A 21,705-nucleotide genomic window follows, 5' to 3' on the forward strand; every position below is an offset into this window, starting at 1 on the left:
CTTTATAGATCTTTTTAAAGATAATATCAAGTTTCCTTAACAGGCAATTTCTTTATTTTTACAATACTCAAAATAACATATTCAGATATAAATATACATTTTTCATTAATTGTAAAACAAGTATTGTGTTTTATTTTTTACATAAAAGTACCATCATTGAACTAATTCAAGGTAAGCCAACTTGGGAATAAAAATTTGGTTTCAATTTCAATGTAAAAGGTAAAAGAATTTTAAATATTAAATGTAAATTAGTTAATTCAAGTCAGTTATAATCCATTACACTTTTATTTAATATTTTTGAATATATCACTCTTCAGGATGAAGGTTTAGAACATCTTGTTTATGGATTATCAGAACAAAAACCACAAGCAGGAAAAGGTCTGAAGACATTAATATTATGGAATAATAATTTAACTCATAAAGGAATGGAAAGTGTTTCAGTCTTGTTGGTGAGAATTTTTTCCCAGCTAATATAAATACATATAATTATACAGAATTCATAAATCAGATTTTTATTATAAAATACCAAACTAGAATTAAGTTATGTTAATTTTTTGCATTGCATTACATAATTTAAAAATAGCATAATTAAATTGTATTTATTTACTTTTTCAAGAAAATAATTCAAATTATTATTATGACAGTCTATTGATATCTGTAAAATATTATTCTATCTAATTAATCATTAAGTGCTGGTGCACAAGAGTGATATTTTAACACAAGAATATCTCATCATATTGCCTTGCATCAAAATATCACTTGTGCACTGGCAGTAATATATGCATAATTTAGATAACAAATAAGAAAAATTTGTAATTTTACTATATGATTTATTTAAAAAACAAAAATCACATAAAATAAAAGAAATATATCAGTTTTTACAATAAATGAGAATGATTTTACAAATAAAACAAAAATCAAAAAATTTCATTCTAATTAATTTACATTTATTTACATTTATTTAAGAAATTTAGACATTATCAGCTACATTATGTACTCTACATATTTCAAAATCATTTTGTACATTTCATTTATTATCTAATTTGTTATATGAACTTTTTCAAATTTTTAAGAATATAAATTTGTACATTACAGTGTTTATCATTTTGTAATTGACAATACATTTAGTAGTATTATTTTAATAAATGTCATGTAAGTTGTATAGATAGCTAAGGCCACAGCTTGTAGAAAAATTGAACAAGTTGCATAACCTTTCCATAAAAAAATTGTGTGGGCATCATCTGTTATATTTTATTTTAAAAACTTTTTATATAATTACTAATTATAAAATGGCAAAAAGCTTAATTTTGAGAGTAGAGACAAGTTTTATAAAAAAAAAAAAATTGCAAATGCTAATAATGAGTAAAATCTTACTCAAGTCCTACCTCACACAGCATACCAAACATGACCCTATTGCCCCTTTCTCTTGACCTTGACCTACTAAAATTTAATATCAATTACCCTAATAAATCTTCCTGCAAAATTTCAGAAATTTTTGTGAAAAGGCATAGGCATTATTAAGCTTCAAACAGGGTGAACAAAATCATGCCCCTCCTCACACACATTAACATTCACACAAAAAGAAACCAAATGTATTTGCATTTGATGTTTTGAGATCCTAAGTCCAAAAACATTTTGGGGGTTCATTTTTTGACTGATCTCCATACTTCCCCTCTGTTATATTTTTACCTTCCTGGTTGTTATATATATTTGTATAAATTTAAATGTCTTATTATAATAAATAACTTAAATTGGTTTAAAACTAATTATTACATCTATTTTAATGGTAATCTATAATTGCTATGCTGTATCTAAATTAGATATGATGTAATTTAGTAAGTTTAAAAACAGTAATTACCCCATGTTTATATAATGTAAAAATATAATAACAATGCTGGCATATGAAAGGGACAATGGAAGTAAATGAATATATAATGCACACATACTACACAGTCATAAAACTTGAAACTGATTTTACCCTATACAGACAAGATATCCATCAAAGATTTCTGGAAATGTACCCACATGTTGCTGCTGAATGATGTATAGCAGAGCAATGCCATACAATAATTTGCAATAAACTTACACTCCAAGCGAGGTGGACGTTATCAAACAGTAAGTAGCAGAAGAACCATATAAAAATAATAATTCAGAAACACAAATGCTACAACCACAAATAGAATCTAATGATAATTTCACATTACCCACTGAACCCACACATCCACAAGAACAACATACACAAAACACCATAAGATGAGGTATTTTTCAGGGTGATTTCCTCTAGTTTTGCATGGCCATTAACCCTCTATTCACTACACTTAATAACATACAAAATAGATATAACTTAACTCAACACAGACAGACAGTTAACTCTCTCATTTCTTCTTTACATAGTTGATTTACTTTTGTGCATATAGGAACATATATTTTAATATCAATTCCTGAAGATTATACAGACTTTCTCTCAGGATATCCAGATGGAATTTGGCATAGATAAATGTAAAACATTGCATATTGAAAAAGGAACTACTGAGAATGGTCCTTTCAAACTTGACAGTGGAGATTACATAACAACTATGAAGGGACAACCTATAGATATCTGGGGTTTCATCAGACCAAACTAATTAAACACAAAAAATAAAAACAGAACTTACTAAATTATAACAGATTAAAATCAGTACTAAAAACACATTTAAACTCCAAAAAACCTAATAAAAACCATCAACACATATGCTATTCCACTACTTATCTATTGGTTTGGCACCATTCACTGGATTAGCACAAACCTTGAGGACCTGAATTGTAAACCCAAACAATATTCACTAAGTATAGAATGCACCACTCAGATTCTGATAAGGAAAGGCTTATCCTCCCATTTTTGGAAAGTGGTAGAGATTTATTCTCCATCAGAAACAGATAGATGTACTACAAAGCTTTTTCCATGCCAAACAACAATCATCACCATTACACTATACAATACAATTGTCCATGTTGATGATAATTATACACCGTTAAACCTAAGGAACACACAAAGTACAAAGAACACAAATGATCCTATGAACACAAAACAACAAGCATGGATAGGAAAAACACTCACACTAGACTAGACACCCTGCTCATCTTGCACAGTTGCATGTTGATAAGGCAGCATCAAACCACTGGCTGAGAGATGGGAGTCTTTTTAGAGAAACAGAAGGCTTTATGATTGCAATACATTGTGTTTCCTGTAGACCCTTGTACTAATCAAAGATATCATAAAGGAAGTGTCATGCTACACAAGCATATCATAGGCAGCTGAAAAAGTCTGTATAAATAGTTTGTTTATGCCAGACCATAACTAGGTCGTTAAAATAATTTGCCAGTATGTAGCAAAAAATATTTACTAGTCACCATAAAAATACCATATTATAAGTATATTCCACAAACTATCCTTGAGAACACAACACACACTATATTTTGACATTGGATATTATCTGTTATAATTGCTGTCTATTGTGATATTTGTTTTATCCTCAATGACAAAGTGCACAAAACTACTTATATCATTGACATTGCTATACCAAATACACATAATCTACAAAATAACTATATGGAAAAAATATGTATACATACTCTGACTACATAAAGAAAAGCAACAAACTTTACTGTGCATGGGTGGAAAAAACCAAATCCATTAGGAAAATAGGGTAATTCGTTTAAAGAATGAGTTTGTTTACATCAGTAAAAAAATTTGCAAATAAAATCGGAATTTAATTAATAAGTTACCATATTGACAACTTACTTTTTAGAATCTATTAATTAATTTGGAGAAATTGTGTTCATAGTTTCTCAGTGGTGTGCACTCCTTCCACTTTCCTTCCCCAGCATGAGAGTAGACAGTTCCTGGAAACTTGCCAAATGTTGCTTTGCTATCTATAGTAGGACAGTACTGAACTTTAATGAAATTAATAACATTTTAAAATATTCAATGGGGCTGAAAAATTTCAATTTTAAGAAATTTTTATAAAAATATAAGGAAAAATATTGAACTCTCTCAAGAAGTAAAATGCATGTGGAAAGGGAATAAGATCATACTGTATTAATGTTCTCTGCCACAGAAATTATCCCACATTCATTATATAAAAGCCTGGAGACAATAGACATTCACTTAAATTTATATAGATTCTTATAAAAGGTTACCATTCTGGCAACTGGTCATGTCAGAAAATTTCTCCAAACTACTTAAGGTTTCGTACTAGTCTCACAGGCTTGGCTCTTGGGCCTGCCTATGAGATTGCCACAATCTGAGAATGATACACAATAAAATAATAATAATAATAATAATAATTTGTTACTCAAACAAGTTCAGCTGGAAAACTAAAAAATAGAGTACTAAATTGTTCCAGAATTTTTTAATCTTTATTATATAGTTTATTCATAATCTAATTCAAACTAGCTCATCTAAACATAGCTCATTCAGTAAATTATATAAAGTATTTACTGTGTAGTTTTAAAATAAATGTTTTGTTGTTCTGAATAATTTCCAATTTGCTTATATAAGATATTCTGATGATAATACATTTGAATTCTACATTAATTAAAAAATGGCATATTTGTAATATAAAAATTTTTACTTCAGATTTAAATTTGTAATAAGCAAATGTTAGACATGATTTTGCTGTTATGGTGCCAAACAAATAGTAAAAATTAAGAATACAAAAATAATATAATTGATTGATGATGTTCTATATATATACATATATTTGTGTCTTATAACTATTCCTATTATAATAATAAGGTTAAAGCTAGTTTTTTTATATCTACAAGTAAACATTTTGGCATTTTTTTTATTGAACATTTTATATCTTATTATATAAATTTAGTTTTGAAAATAAAAGTAAAATATAATTGCAAAAGTTCTCTTACATCATTTGTTCTATTTTTTTTATTATTATTTATATTTGATTTTTCTGTAATCAAATATTTTGGGCCCTATGAGACATCAAAGTTTGCTTTTACTAATTAATTTTATCTCATCTGTTGGAAAATGTCACCTACCTGTTTTTAATTACAGTGGTTACTTGTACTTTGAATTTAATTCATTCCAGGAGGCTGTTTGAACTCTAATCATTTGATGTCTGGATCAATTTTTTCCATTAGAAATAATGAAAGCGAATTAATCTATTTCCAGGCCCTAAACAATACCCATTTTCATAAACTTAAAACAGCAAATGAAAAAATTTAAGGTAAAAATAACAATTAAGTGCTCTAATAATAAATTAAAACATAAATGTTATAAAATAAAATGAAATTGCATTTACTGGTTGCACACTGTTGACTTTGGCATCTTAAACATAGCTGACAGATCTGACATGAGTGTATTGTTTTCATACTTGTAATAAGTTCCTTTTCCATCTCAATCATCAATATTACAACCTTCCTCTTAGACTTTGTTGCTTCCATACACTTCTTGGATACCATGGTTAATAAGTAAAGGTTATATTGGGTTGAACAGAAAGTTTGAGTATTTTTTAACAGCTGCTGTTACTTAATATAGATGCATGATTTTGTTGTGACAGTTGTGAAATTTAACACATTATAGCTAATATGAGAATGTATTCTCTGTCCATAGAACTTATTTTAAACTTTTTATTTCACATTATATTTGAATAAAATCAAGTTGAAAATGCTTTCAGATATAAAAGCATATCAGACATTTATGCTTTGAGTTTGGAAAGGATTAAATACCATACAAACAGTAAAAGAAATTCATAATGTGTATGAGGAACTTTGAACTTGTTAAATGTTAAAAACTACTGTTCAAGAAATTTTGAAAGAAAGGATAAAATACATACAAGATGCCAAAAAGCTGTTAATGAATAAAAATTGATGAATAATACACAACATATATAACCAAACACGCCAAAAATAAAACAAAAATGCACTGAAAATATACAAGCACTAGCTGTTACCTGCAGCTTTGCCCACAAGGATTTTGCAATTTGATGGAAATAACCCTCCTTCGGTACTTCACTAAGATTCTCAATCATTAGTTGTTACTAATTTGGTAAAATTACTGATTTGTTTGTTTCAAACTATGGACTGCTAATGCACCTAAATTCAAGTTTCAAATATTATGGGATTCTGAGATACAATAAATCTGAGTTCAATTTTTCTTTGAAACATAAATTACATTATCTGAAAATTCCTAAAGTATAAATATTTACTGAAAAATAGAGTTTCAGTTACCCCAGTATCTCTTTGTAAACCACGTTTGTGGTACTGCCTTTTAGGGCTAAGACTTTTTAAGCCTTAATCCTCTCCCTTTCCCCCCTGCAGGGGAATTTCAAAAAATCCCTTCTTAGTGTGCATTATACAAGAGTGAGAGACAATTGGACACACAACAGATTGCATTTATGCTTTGAGTGTATTTATTCACTGTGCACACAGTTCAAACTTTGAAGCATTGTTTGAACTCTGAAGCAAATTTTTGTAAAATTTAGCATTTAAACCCTGAAGCATTCAAAGTACAAAGAACCATTGTATTTTTTTAATTAATATGCCTCACATTATTTTAAATAACAGCATTTTCATTTTGTCTTACAATTGATTATTCTATATTAGATTTTTAAAGTATTACTTATTGATTACACATTTATTAAATAAATATATTATTTTAAAAAATTTATTATAAATTGCAATACAAATGAAAAAAAAACATTGTGAAGAGACATGAAACATTGGAGTCAAACCACCAAAGAACCATTGGGGTTGTTTTGTTTTGTGTTAAGAGGAAGTACTGTAATTTCATATCATTATCGTATTATCTATAATTATATAGATCATCTATTTTCATTATTTGAGGATTGTTAGATTTAAGATCATCACATTTGATTTTAATATTTTATTTTTATTAATATGCATTCCAGAGTTCTTCAAAATGTTTAGAAAATTTGAATATTGGTCATAATGGTATTACTAATGATGGAATTCATAATATGAAACCTGGGCTTCTGTCTAATTTTACATTATTGACTTTGGGATTAAGGAAATGTGAAATTTCTTGTGAAGGTGTGTTTTTTTTTATTTTTAAATAAAACTTAAGTATACAATTTAAGCATAATCTTGACTATCTATATTATTGTAACATTATTAATGTTAAAATGATAAATAATTGATATTTAAGAAAATTTGTACTTTAAGAAAACTTTGACTTTATAAAGTTCTTAAATAATTTCAAACTGTAACAAATAGTATTATTTACAGAAGCCATTCCTTTATGAAGGCATTTTTTCTTTGCATTATGTAATATTTGTTCTTGAATTCAAGAACAAGGATTTTGAAATCTATATAACTTTATTTTTTAATAAAAAAAAAGTATAACCATAGTATGTAGGTTTTGAAATATTGTCAAATATAATCTATAGTAGTTTTAATCAAGTAAATTTTTTATTTTGCCATTTTAAATGAATCAGTTATAAATTATTTGAAGTCATAGATTTAGTTTTACACATACAGTAGAGCATTGATTATCCAAAACAATTCAGGACGGGTTGTTCAGATAACTGATCATTTATGAAAAAATATATTAAACACAAAACTGTACTGTATATATTTTGTGTCACACATCTTACAAATATATACCTTACATAAAGTAGGCAGGGAGGGAGAGAGTGCTGCAATGCCACAGCACTAGTGGAAATTTGAATTTGCCAACTGGAAAGCTTTTGGTTAACCGATGTTTAAGTTGATCGGTATTCAGATAATGCTCTACTGTATTTCATATTGGTTTTTATTTTATACTAATATACTAATATAATTTTATTGAAATTAGGAAGAGAATAGCATTACATACTCTTATTTGATGAATAGTTTTAAATTATAGATTTAGTTTGTAATGTATTTAACAATAAATTTTCAGTTGAAGAATTTAATAATAATAATAATAACAACAACAACATCTTTTTTACTAGTCACCATTTTGTTATGATAAGAAAGCTTAGTAGTTTCACAGAACCATAGAACAATCTAGGAAATAGTGATGGGACGATAACAAAATTTCTCCTGATTCCAATTTCAATTCAAATTCTGCCAAAAACTCTCAATTTCGATTTTTTAAAAATATTTTATAAAGTTTTTATTTTAGTTTAGAAAAATTAAATATACATTACAAGCATACTCCATTCATTAATTAATAAACATCAAGCTTAAGAATGGAAAGTGAAATTCAGTGTCATGTTTTGAAAGAAACCCGAAAATTTTCCTTTTATTGTGTACTACAAAATAACTTTGTAATCTTATTTTAGATAAAGTTAATATTGCAACACTACTCTCAAAGAAATTACAGTTAATTCCCTTTTACCCAAAGAATTATTTCTTGTCATCTAGGGTCGCCATCTTTGGAAGCTCTTCTTGTTGGCTGATGCGATGACTGGGGGGAAGATAAATTAGAATGTGAGAAATATTAAAAAAGAAGTGCATAATCAGTATGCTTCATAAACACATCATTCCATCATATTTAACACTAAATGAGGTTTCACAAATTATGCAATGAACTGAACAAATGCCATCATCATGAGTTAATCAAGTTTCAAATTCATTCACTCGGGCCAGGTTTTCTTAAATGTACAATTGCATGAACTTTTTTCAAGGAAAAGAAGAATCAAACGAATGCCTAGACTGATTCATCTTGAAAAAATCCAGCAACAAGTTGCTTAACTTTTCCAGCAACATTTGGTGGTGCTATCTGTTATAAAGTTTTTTTTAATAATAATTAAAAATATGATCTCTTATCAAATGGCAAAAACCTTAATTTTGAGGGTAGGGATGATATTTATAAAAAGAATTGTAAGTGCTACTAACAAGTAAAATTGTCATTAAGTTCAACCCTACTGGAGATATGACCCCCCTTTATCTCCCCGCCCCCTGCACTTTTAATTACCAAAATTTAATAACATCACTGCTCCATAAACAAACCTTTCTGCAAAATTTCAGAAATTTTTGACAAAAAGCACAGGAGTTAAGCTTCATAGAGGGTGAACAAAATCATGCCCCTCCACACACACATCCATACATACAGAAAAACCTCCAAATTTTTTTGCATTTCTTCAAAGTTTTGAGGTCTCTAGTTCAAAAATGTAAAAATCTTTGAAGGATCAAATTTTTTGACCGATCACCATACTTTTCCTCTGGTATATAGCCAGAACTGGGAAAGTAAAATCAATTTTTAAAAACTCAAGTGGCAGTAAACTTAGTATTGTGCAAATCGCAATTGAAAATTTAATGTATTACAGCATCATGTTTGAATCATAACAAAAACATCCATAGTTATAATGGAAAAGTTGTTTTATCATTTAAAAAATACTTCTATATAGGCTGAAACTAATTTAGTAAAAAGTATTAAGTTGTTGTTGAAACTAACACTTTAAATGAGCATTTTCGTCCTCTTTTCAAGGTTTGTCAGGTTTAACAAGAAAATTCAAACTGTCTTCTTAAACAGTTTGAATCTTCTTGTTAAACTTGATGCAGAACTATGAAAAGAGGTCAAAAAAGCTCATTTAAGTAAATTATAATGATAAAATGCTTGAGCAACACTTTAAATAAACATGCTAAATATTAGAAACAATTTTATATAATATTTTTTCAATTAAAATGTAATTTTGTTTATATTTTAAACTGTTTTGTGGACACTTAAATACTTTTGTCGACCACTGGCCTCAATTTGAAATTGCCGGTCAAGCCAACTCAATACCAGCTGGGTGGCAAACTAATGTCACCCTACCTCCCATAAAATGGGACAGTCAGTACTAACCAAGTACAATCTCTCGTCACTCTGACTATGCAAAAGAAAAGTCTGCCATGACAGATATCACCTCACATATGGGTGTCGCATACTCTCTACTTTGGTAATGTGAAAATTTCCAATAAACTAATGCTTCATTGTTAATATCATAATTTTTAAAATTTTTTAATGTTCGACTGAAACAAATAATTAATTTTCTCGTTAAATGTGAAAGAATCGTTTTAAGAATTGGAAATTGTGATGAGATTTGCTCAATTTCTGATTTTCTTACCCAGAAATTGTCCTATTTTTTCCAATTCCAATTAATCGTCCCATCCCTACTAGGAAGGAGTGTAAGCTTTCAGTAGGCTACCTGTCTTATATGGGTAAGAGTAAGATATATGGGAGAATAAGGAAACTAAGAGCAACTGTAAGCAGTGTTTGTTTTCCATGCTAAGAATGGCTGATTTATAAACATCTGACCTATAATATATTATAGGCACAGTATATAAATTTATCCATTTCTGTGGAAAAAACAAAAAAATTATTTAGACATTGTCAGAATAATACTGGCTCAGATGTCACCTAGGTAAACAAGATTTGCATTCATGGATTAGGCAAAGGGTCCACATTCAAAAAATTGCCAGATTTCCTTGACCAGCAGTTGCAAACACAGAATTGGCCCAAATATGGATATTACATCATAATTATATGCTGACTCCTGAATGCTATCCACCACAACAATGTCCCAGTCACACTTCACTGTTAAATATATTTTCTGCCAAAAACTCCGAGTACTCACATCTACCCTACAGTTTAGACATGTGTTTTGTTTCATTTTGAAAATAGAAACACCAAGTTGAAAGGTCATCATTAGAGAGTATCCAGAAGACCCAACACAGGTTATGAAAAGCTTAATGGAAGCTGACTTTCAAAATTGATATCAGGAATAGCAAAAGCTTTGGGAATACTGTGTGCATTTCCCAAAGAACTTATTTTGAAGGTGACAATACAGCTTAAATTTTTTTGTTGAAATAAAAATTATTTTTTATAGTAGATTATTACTTTTGGAACATACCTTGTGAAATAAATTAGTGATGCCACCAATAGTGATTTTGCCGAATACCGAATACCGAACATTCAGCTACGCTCTTGGCCGAAGCGCCGAATATTCGGCGGCCGAATGTTCGGCAAAATATGTGTACATTTCGCGGGTGATATGTTACGACCTGATACATTGCGGTGGGTGCGGTAGTGACACTGCGGGCACATTTCTTTTATTTGCGAGTAGATCATGTCACAACATGCATTATTTGTTCATTGTTACATCAAATTGCATTACTAATTATTACTAAAAAATATCACTGTATCACTTTATATGAAAACTGTTCGCTTAGATTGGATGGCAAACCTTTACAAGCGGTGGTCAGCAAACGTAAAACAGTATCCAAGCCTGACAGAATTCGCTAAGATTTATCTATCGTCTCCCGGCAGTAGTGTATATAGTGAGAGGCTATTTTCAGAAGCAGGTATAGTTTATGAGGAAAAGCGCAATCGTTTGCTATCAACAAATGCTGAAAAAATTGTTTTCATTCATTACAACTTACCACTGATAGATTTTAAGTATTAAATGTAATAATTTATGATTAAAATAAATACGTTTTTGAGTAATATGTGCGGTTTTTTTTCATGATTTGGTATTCGGTATTCGGCCGAATACCGAATATTAAAAAAAGTAGCCGAATAGGCCGAATACCGAATAGTAGCCGAATATTCGTGGCATCTCTAAAATAAATTCTGGATCAAAAATGAGAGAAATGCATCAATCAAAAAGAAATTGTATAGAAAAGTGAAAAGTTATCTTGTTATTGGAAAAGTTAAAATGAAAAACAAATCCTAAAAATAAAGTCAAACTTCTATATGAAATAATTTTTTAAACAAGAATTTTCAGGAACAAATTTTGTTATAAAACCTTTAATATTAAAAGATCAAAATAGCTGAAACAATAATTTGGTAGCTATATTCCTCTGGTTATTGATCCTTGAAATATTCTTCTAAAATAATAAATTTATTTAAATTGAATTTTTATTTAATTTTTTTAGGTGCTGTAGCATTAGCAGAATGTATTGCTGATAACAAACATATTAAAAAATTAGATTTGAAAGAAAATGATATCAAAGCTGCAGGACTGATGGCTTTAGCATTATCTATGAAACATAATAACAGTATTGAAAGTTTAGAACTAGATGCTGTAATTACAAAGGGAACAGTAAGAAATTTTTACTTAAATGATGTTATCCTATATATTAATTTAATCAATTTTGTTCTAAATAATCATTTTTATTATAGGATGGATTTGATGATCACTGTTGGATTTTAAAGGAAATGTCAGAATATTGTGAAAGAAACAAAGGAAGGAAAGAGACTGTGGAAGAGAAAATATGTATATCACCAAATAATAAGATTTTTAAGTTAACTCCTACGCCTCCATCCATTAAGATTCCTAATCCAGTTCCAAATCGTTTCCAAGTTAGTAGGGTTTTCTTGGAAAGAGAAACGGAAAAACCAGATGAACTGAAATCAAAAATAATAATTTCTGACAAAACAGATGTTCTTGTTGCTAAGGATTCTGATATTAATTTAGGTAACAAGGAACTACAAGTTAAAAAAAATCAGCCAATTTCAGAATTGGATACTATACAAAATTTATCAGATAAATTAAAATCTTCAGTGACTATTGCTGAGGATAACAATAATACTATTTGGAAACATACAAATAAGAGTCCATGTCAAATTATTGACAAAACTGTCAATTGTAAGATTCCAGAAGAAAAAGAAACACTTCAAGAAATTCAGATTGAATCTGAAATGGATGATGAAATATTTATTGACAATTCAAAGTATCCAGAGGAAAATATTGAAAATAATTTATCTATTATAGCAGTAGATACTAAATCAAACATACAAGAACCAAAGGAAAAAACTGTAGTTTTCAACTTACCTGATATTTTGAGTAGTTCTCATCATACAAAAACGGAACGCCGTATGAGTACTCCATTAGAAAATTTACAGAAATTGCAATGTAATTTAAAACTTTGTAAACAATTGGATTGTTTGGACTTAAAGAGCTCAATTCCACTATCTCCAACAAGGTTAATGGAAGGTTGGAGTAAGTATTTATTCATTACCATAATTGCCTTGTCTTTAAATTATTATAATAGTTTGTAATTTCTAATGCTTTTATCTCTTTTTTTTTCTTGCTAATAATAAAATGATAGTTTCTAAAATACAATTTAGCCTGATTATAACTTCATCGGATGTAACAACAACCCTAGTGTAATGTCAAATTTTTATTGGTCCCATGATTTTACTATACTAGATAATGTTAAAAAAAACCCACTTGTAATGACATAAAACCCCGTTTTAACATCATATTTAAAGCACTCCCTGATTTACAAAATTAGATTATGAATTTTATGTTCAGTTTCTAGGATCAGAGTCCACTTCTTAGAAAACGGCTGTGGGTGGTACCACCTGACTTCAGTGGGGTGAGGTTTGTCACATCTTTAACATGTTAACTGCCATCCGCCGCACCGGCAGTCATACTAGTTACGGCTGTACAGAGCCATCTGACTGCCTGTCGTCACCTAAACAATGCAGTTTCACTCAAGGTTAAATTTTCCTGGCTTTGTAAGATGTTTTACATGCTAGTGGTGGCCTCTCATGGATAGCTATGAAGTTGGTTTTGACCTCCAGCTGTCCAACGACTGGCAGGTCGCAGTGTTTTTTTAATAAAAAACTATTTTATATCTGATAGTGTTTTTAAAATAGTGAATAGGTGAAAAAAGGATAAAAAACAAAAACTAGTTTAATTATTTGCTTTTATTACATATAAAGTAAATAATATTACAGAACAAAAATCGTATATAAGTGGAAATAATATATATTTAGAGAAAAATTTATAATGAATATAAAATTATACATACATATATAATATTCATTTATGAATTTTTACAAAACAATTTGAACACATTGCAGTTTTCCTGGACACTGTGCAATATGTAGCAACTTGTGGCATTAAGACTTCCAAATCACTCTGTATGTTTAGCATAGCAGGATGCACAATGCTTCCTTAGTTTTCTGTTTGTCTTGTCCAAAACAACACACATTGTTACCAATGTATGTTGTTTTGGGTTTTGAGCTGCAGGTTCTTGATTACTTGTCACCGCCATTGAGTAAGCTTTTCACTAAAAACTCTTTGAAGGTGGTAATAGATAGATACTTTTTATTAGATATCTTATTGTAAATAATATGTGCATTGACAATAGTAGTCCCATATATAAGCTCCTTTGCAACTTTGTGATACCATTGTACTGACTTTCGTACTGCAGTTGAGTAACTAGAATATTGATCAGATAAATCAAGACTACAATATTGGGAAAACGGGTATTGAACTATTTTAGGTTTCAAAATTTCTTCTTGTTTGTGGTTTCTTTTACCTGTAGAAGTAATTTCTGTTGTATGTTTTGTAGACAACATAAGCACATCCCGTGTATCTTTCCACTTAGTTACAACTATTCCCTTTTCATTATGCATACCAATAATTTCATTTTTAGATAATATTTTTTTTTTACTACTTCCNTTTCTGTAAGATTCTAAGCTCTTTCCTTGTTACTTATAGGGTAAAAAAATATAATTTGTCAGCAATTCTTTATTATTAATAAAATTGACTTATAACTATCGAAGAGATTAAGGCGTCATCCTACTTCTCTCCTGAATCCGAGATCGAACCTAGAAGAACCCCAGGAATTAAGATAATTCATTATGTTCACGTCAATACAAGCCTTATATAATTGTTTAATGGTTTAATGGCAACTTACTATCTGATTTATTTATGTGCAATTTATTTACGATTTATTATTAAGTAAATTTATTTAGTTACAATTGAACATCTGTCATTTATGTATTTTTAATCCTCTACCAACATTTATAATTTACAATATATAATTATTAGATTATATAAAATTAATTTATTTAAAATTATTACTTAATAACTCTTTATAAATAACTTATTTATAATTTACTTTCTGCTTTATTGCTTATTTAAACTTAGCACTAACAATTTATTTATTTACAGCTTAATGTTTATAATTAATTACAACTCATTCATTACCTGTGCATATTATTTTCATTATCAGTTCTTATTAACATATATATATTTTTCATATATTTTTATTTGAATTTTTATACCAAGAAAGTTTAGTTCTATAAGGAAAAAAAAAAAGGAAAGAAACACGAAAGTCCTTATACCAAAACCTCAATTATCTTTGAAATATTAAAGGGAAAAAGCATAAAAATTGTAAGATGATGCTTATATTTGTGAAACAGGAAACGAAGAGTCATTACTTTGAGTTGTTTTCAAGTTTTAATTGTACATAATCAGAAATTAAAGAAGAAAAAAAATATATCCAAAGAGAAAATTAATGAAGATAATAATGGAAAGTGTTTATTTTTTAAGAAAAAAAAAGTAATAATTTATTCACTCCTAAAAGTATTTAACAAATGGATGTGTAGGTTTTGAAATATTGTCAAATATAATCTATAGTAGTTTTAATCAAGTAAATTTTTTATTTTGCCATTTTAAATGAATCAGTTATAAATTATTTGAAGTCATAGATTTAGTTTTACACATACAGTAGAGCATTGATTATCCAAAACAATTCAGGACGGGTTGTTCAGATAACTGATCATTTATGAAAAAATATATTAAACACAAAACTGTACTGTATATATTTTGTGTCACACATCTTACAAATATATACCTTACATAAAGTAGGCAGGGAGGGAGAGAGTGCTGCAATGCCACAGCACTAGTGGAAATTTGAATTTGCCAACTGGAAAGCTTTTGGTTAACCGATGTTTAAGTTGATCGGTATTCAGATAATGCTCTACTGTATTTCATATTGGTTTTTATTTTATACTAATATACTAATATAATTTTATTGAAATTAGGAAGAGAATAGCATTACATACTCTTATTTGATGAATAGTTTTAAATTATAGATTTAGTTTGTAATGTATTTAACAATAAATTTTCAGTTGAAGAATTTAATAATAATAATAATAACAACAACAACAACAACAACATCTTTTTTACTAGTCACCATTTTGTTATGATAAGAAAGCTTAGTAGTTTCACAGAACCATAGAACAATCTAGGAAGTAGTGATGGGACGATAACAAAATTTCTCCTGATTCCAATTTCAATTCAAATTCTGCCAAAAACTCTCAATTTCGATTTTTTAAAAATATTTTATAAAGTTTTTATTTTAGTTTAGAAAAATTAAATATACATTACAAGCATACTCCATTCATTAATTAATAAACATCAAGCTTAAGAATGGAAAGTGAAATTCAGTGTCATGTTTTGAAAGAAACCCGAAAATTTTCCTTTTATTGTGTACTACAAAATAACTTTGTAATCTTATTTTAGATAAAGTTAATATTGCAACACTACTCTCAAAGAAATTACAGTTAATTCCCTTTTACCCAAAGAATTATTTCTTGTCATCTAGGGTCGCCATCTTTGGAAGCTCTTCTTGTTGGCTGATGCGATGACTGGGGGGAAGATAAATTAGAATGTGAGAAATATTAAAAAAGAAGTGCATAATCAGTATGCTTCATAAACACATCATTCCATCATATTTAACACTAAATGAGGTTTCACAAATTATGCAATGAACTGAACAAATGCCATCATCATGAGTTAATCAAGTTTCAAATTCATTCACTCGGGCCAGGTTTTCTTAAATGTACAATTGCATGAACTTTTTTCAAGGAAAAGAAGAATCAAACGAATGCCTAGACTGATTCATTTGAACTCTGAAGCAAATTTTTGTAAAATTTAGCATTTAAACCCTGAAGCATTCAAAGTACAAAGAACCATTGTATTTTTTTAATTAATATGCCTCACATTATTTTAAATAACAGCATTTTCATTTTGTCTTACAATTGATTATTCTATATTAGATTTTTAAAGTATTACTTATTGATTACACATTTATTAAATAAATATATTATTTTAAAAAATTTATTATAAATTGCAATACAAATGAAAAAAAAACATTGTGAAGAGACATGAAACATTGGAGTCAAACCACCAAAGAACCATTGGGGTTGTTTTGTTTTGTGTTAAGAGGAAGTACTGTAATTTCATATCATTATCGTATTATCTATAATTATATAGATCATCTATTTTCATTATTTGAGGATTGTTAGATTTAAGATCATCACATTTGATTTTAATATTTTATTTTTATTAATATGCATTCCAGAGTTCTTCAAAATGTTTAGAAAATTTGAATATTGGTCATAATGGTATTACTAATGATGGAATTCATAATATGAAACCTGGGCTTCTGTCTAATTTTACATTATTGACTTTGGGATTAAGGAAATGTGAAATTTCTTGTGAAGGTGTGTTTTTTTTTATTTTTAAATAAAACTTAAGTATACAATTTAAGCATAATCTTGACTATCTATATTATTGTAACATTATTAATGTTAAAATGATAAATAATTGATATTTAAGAAAATTTGTACTTTAAGAAAACTTTGACTTTATAAAGTTCTTAAATAATTTCAAACTGTAACAAATAGTATTATTTACAGAAGCCATTCCTTTATGAAGGCATTTTTTCTTTGCATTATGTAATATTTGTTCTTGAATTCAAGAACAAGGATTTTGAAATCTATATAACTTTATTTTTTAATAAAAAAAAAGTATAACCATAGTATGTAGGTTTTGAAATATTGTCAAATATAATCTATAGTAGTTTTAATCAAGTAAATTTTTTATTTTGCCATTTTAAATGAATCAGTTATAAATTATTTGAAGTCATAGATTTAGTTTTACACATACAGTAGAGCATTGATTATCCAAAACAATTCAGGACGGGTTGTTCAGATAACTGATCATTTATGAAAAAATATATTAAACACAAAACTGTACTGTATATATTTTGTGTCACACATCTTACAAATATATACCTTACATAAAGTAGGCAGGGAGGGAGAGAGTGCTGCAATGCCACAGCACTAGTGGAAATTTGAATTTGCCAACTGGAAAGCTTTTGGTTAACCGATGTTTAAGTTGATCGGTATTCAGATAATGCTCTACTGTATTTCATATTGGTTTTTATTTTATACTAATATACTAATATAATTTTATTGAAATTAGGAAGAGAATAGCATTACATACTCTTATTTGATGAATAGTTTTAAATTATAGATTTAGTTTGTAATGTATTTAACAATAAATTTTCAGTTGAAGAATTTAATAATAATAATAATAACAACAACAACATCTTTTTTACTAGTCACCATTTTGTTATGATAAGAAAGCTTAGTAGTTTCACAGAACCATAGAACAATCTAGGAAATAGTGATGGGACGATAACAAAATTTCTCCTGATTCCAATTTCAATTCAAATTCTGCCAAAAACTCTCAATTTCGATTTTTTAAAAATATTTTATAAAGTTTTTATTTTAGTTTAGAAAAATTAAATATACATTACAAGCATACTCCATTCATTAATTAATAAACATCAAGCTTAAGAATGGAAAGTGAAATTCAGTGTCATGTTTTGAAAGAAACCCGAAAATTTTCCTTTTATTGTGTACTACAAAATAACTTTGTAATCTTATTTTAGATAAAGTTAATATTGCAACACTACTCTCAAAGAAATTACAGTTAATTCCCTTTTACCCAAAGAATTATTTCTTGTCATCTAGGGTCGCCATCTTTGGAAGCTCTTCTTGTTGGCTGATGCGATGACTGGGGGGAAGATAAATTAGAATGTGAGAAATATTAAAAAAGAAGTGCATAATCAGTATGCTTCATAAACACATCATTCCATCATATTTAACACTAAATGAGGTTTCACAAATTATGCAATGAACTGAACAAATGCCATCATCATGAGTTAATCAANAGTGTATATAGTGAGAGGCTATTTTCAGAAGCAGGTATAGTTTATGAGGAAAAGCGCAATCGTTTGCTATCAACAAATGCTGAAAAAATTGTTTTCATTCATTACAACTTACCACTGATAGATTTTAAGTATTAAATGTAATAATTTATGATTAAAATAAATACGTTTTTGAGTAATATGTGCGGTTTTTTTTCATGATTTGGTATTCGGTATTCGGCCGAATACCGAATATTAAAAAAAGTAGCCGAATAGGCCGAATACCGAATAGTAGCCGAATATTCGTGGCATCTCTAAAATAAATTCTGGATCAAAAATGAGAGAAATGCATCAATCAAAAAGAAATTGTATAGAAAAGTGAAAAGTTATCTTGTTATTGGAAAAGTTAAAATGAAAAACAAATCCTAAAAATAAAGTCAAACTTCTATATGAAATAATTTTTTAAACAAGAATTTTCAGGAACAAATTTTGTTATAAAACCTTTAATATTAAAAGATCAAAATAGCTGAAACAATAATTTGGTAGCTATATTCCTCTGGTTATTGATCCTTGAAATATTCTTCTAAAATAATAAATTTATTTAAATTGAATTTTTATTTAATTTTTTTAGGTGCTGTAGCATTAGCAGAATGTATTGCTGATAACAAACATATTAAAAAATTAGATTTGAAAGAAAATGATATCAAAGCTGCAGGACTGATGGCTTTAGCATTATCTATGAAACATAATAACAGTATTGAAAGTTTAGAACTAGATGCTGTAATTACAAAGGGAACAGTAAGAAATTTTTACTTAAATGATGTTATCCTATATATTAATTTAATCAATTTTGTTCTAAATAATCATTTTTATTATAGGATGGATTTGATGATCACTGTTGGATTTTAAAGGAAATGTCAGAATATTGTGAAAGAAACAAAGGAAGGAAAGAGACTGTGGAAGAGAAAATATGTATATCACCAAATAATAAGATTTTTAAGTTAACTCCTACGCCTCCATCCATTAAGATTCCTAATCCAGTTCCAAATCGTTTCCAAGTTAGTAGGGTTTTCTTGGAAAGAGAAACGGAAAAACCAGATGAACTGAAATCAAAAATAATAATTTCTGACAAAACAGATGTTCTTGTTGCTAAGGATTCTGATATTAATTTAGGTAACAAGGAACTACAAGTTAAAAAAAATCAGCCAATTTCAGAATTGGATACTATACAAAATTTATCAGATAAATTAAAATCTTCAGTGACTATTGCTGAGGATAACAATAATACTATTTGGAAACATACAAATAAGAGTCCATGTCAAATTATTGACAAAACTGTCAATTGTAAGATTCCAGAAGAAAAAGAAACACTTCAAGAAATTCAGATTGAATCTGAAATGGATGATGAAATATTTATTGACAATTCAAAGTATCCAGAGGAAAATATTGAAAATAATTTATCTATTATAGCAGTAGATACTAAATCAAACATACAAGAACCAAAGGAAAAAACTGTAGTTTTCAACTTACCTGATATTTTGAGTAGTTCTCATCATACAAAAACGGAACGCCGTATGAGTACTCCATTAGAAAATTTACAGAAATTGCAATGTAATTTAAAACTTTGTAAACAATTGGATTGTTTGGACTTAAAGAGCTCAATTCCACTATCTCCAACAAGGTTAATGGAAGGTTGGAGTAAGTATTTATTCATTACCATAATTGCCTTGTCTTTAAATTATTATAATAGTTTGTAATTTCTAATGCTTTTATCTCTTTTTTTTTCTTGCTAATAATAAAATGATAGTTTCTAAAATACAATTTAGCCTGATTATAACTTCATCGGATGTAACAACAACCCTAGTGTAATGTCAAATTTTTATTGGTCCCATGATTTTACTATACTAGATAATGTTAAAAAAAACCCACTTGTAATGACATAAAACCCCGTTTTAACATCATATTTAAAGCACTCCCTGATTTACAAAATTAGATTATGAATTTTATGTTCAGTTTCTAGGATCAGAGTCCACTTCCTAGAAAACGGCTGTGGGTGGTACCACCTGACTTCAGTGGGGTGAGGTTTGTCACATCTTTAACATGTTAACTGCCATCCGCCGCACCGGCAGTCATACTAGTTACGGCTGTACAGAGCCATCTGACTGCCTGTCGTCACCTAAACAATGCAGTTTCACTCAAGGTTAAATTTTCCTGGCTTTGTAAGATGTTTTACATGCTAGTGGTGGCCTCTCATGGATAGCTATGAAGTTGGTTTTGACCTCCAGCTGTCCAACGACTGGCAGGTCGCAGTGTTTTTTTAATAAAAAACTATTTTATATCTGATAGTGTTTTTAAAATAGTGAATAGGTGAAAAAAGGATAAAAAACAAAAACTAGTTTAATTATTTGCTTTTATTACATATAAAGTGTGGCTATTAAATAACAATACTGGTTGAAAAAATGTGATTTATTATTACAGTTATTATCCCCTTCAATGTTTTCCCCTCCTCTATCTATACTCTGCTGTATATGAATTTTCTATTGTTGAAAGCAGTGCTGAAAGTTATAGATACTATCTGATTTAGTAGGACTGCTGTTTTGTCCTTTATCTCATCCTCTGTTTGAAAATGAGCACACTTCAATGTGGATTTTTACTTTGAGAAAAATAAGTCCTATGGAGCTAAATTTGGCAAGTAATGTGAATGGTCCAACACTGGGACCTTCTTATCAGACAGATTGGTTCAAGCATTGTTCTTCCACTGATTGGATTTTTTCCTCACTCATCTTCTTAGCTTAACAAACATTATTACTTTGATGTTCAACTGTCTGACCTTCTGGTACCAATTCAACTGCATTGTTTTGTTTGGTTTCTGCCATGACAGGGAAACCCAGTCATTTGTCATCAACATTTTCTCAACCCTCAACAAATCATTTGTACCATACAAACACTCATTAATGTGACATCTTGTTATCACTA

General features: G+C 28.6%; 1 protein-coding gene across 2 annotated transcripts in view; it reads left to right on the forward strand.

The window, feature by feature from the left end:
- LOC111619165 (protein phosphatase 1 regulatory subunit 37-like) overlaps nucleotides 1-19,394 on the forward strand; it is a 50,147-nt gene extending 30,753 nt beyond the window's left edge. The window contains exons 8-13 of one of the 2 annotated variants that reach the window (XM_023360852.1): nucleotides 318-449; nucleotides 6,909-7,050; nucleotides 11,863-12,029; nucleotides 12,110-12,929; nucleotides 17,095-17,236; nucleotides 19,361-19,394. In XM_023360852.1, coding sequence (XP_023216620.1) covers nucleotides 318-449; nucleotides 6,909-7,050; nucleotides 11,863-12,029; nucleotides 12,110-12,929; nucleotides 17,095-17,135 — 1,302 coding nt within the window. In that variant the 3' untranslated portion in view covers nucleotides 17,136-17,236; nucleotides 19,361-19,394. Of the gene's footprint in view, nucleotides 1-317; nucleotides 450-6,908; nucleotides 7,051-11,862; nucleotides 12,030-12,109; nucleotides 13,197-17,094; nucleotides 17,237-19,360 lie in introns of those variants that run through there. The other variant, XM_023360851.1, reaches the window with a different exon arrangement.
- The last annotated feature ends 2,311 nt before the right edge of the window (nucleotides 19,395-21,705 follow it).

The sequence above is a fragment of the Centruroides sculpturatus genome, unplaced genomic scaffold (assembly GCF_000671375.1).
Source record: "Centruroides sculpturatus isolate CEXI.00-Female unplaced genomic scaffold, Cexi_2.0 scaffold79, whole genome shotgun sequence".
Classification (NCBI taxonomy): domain Eukaryota; kingdom Metazoa; phylum Arthropoda; class Arachnida; order Scorpiones; family Buthidae; genus Centruroides; species Centruroides sculpturatus.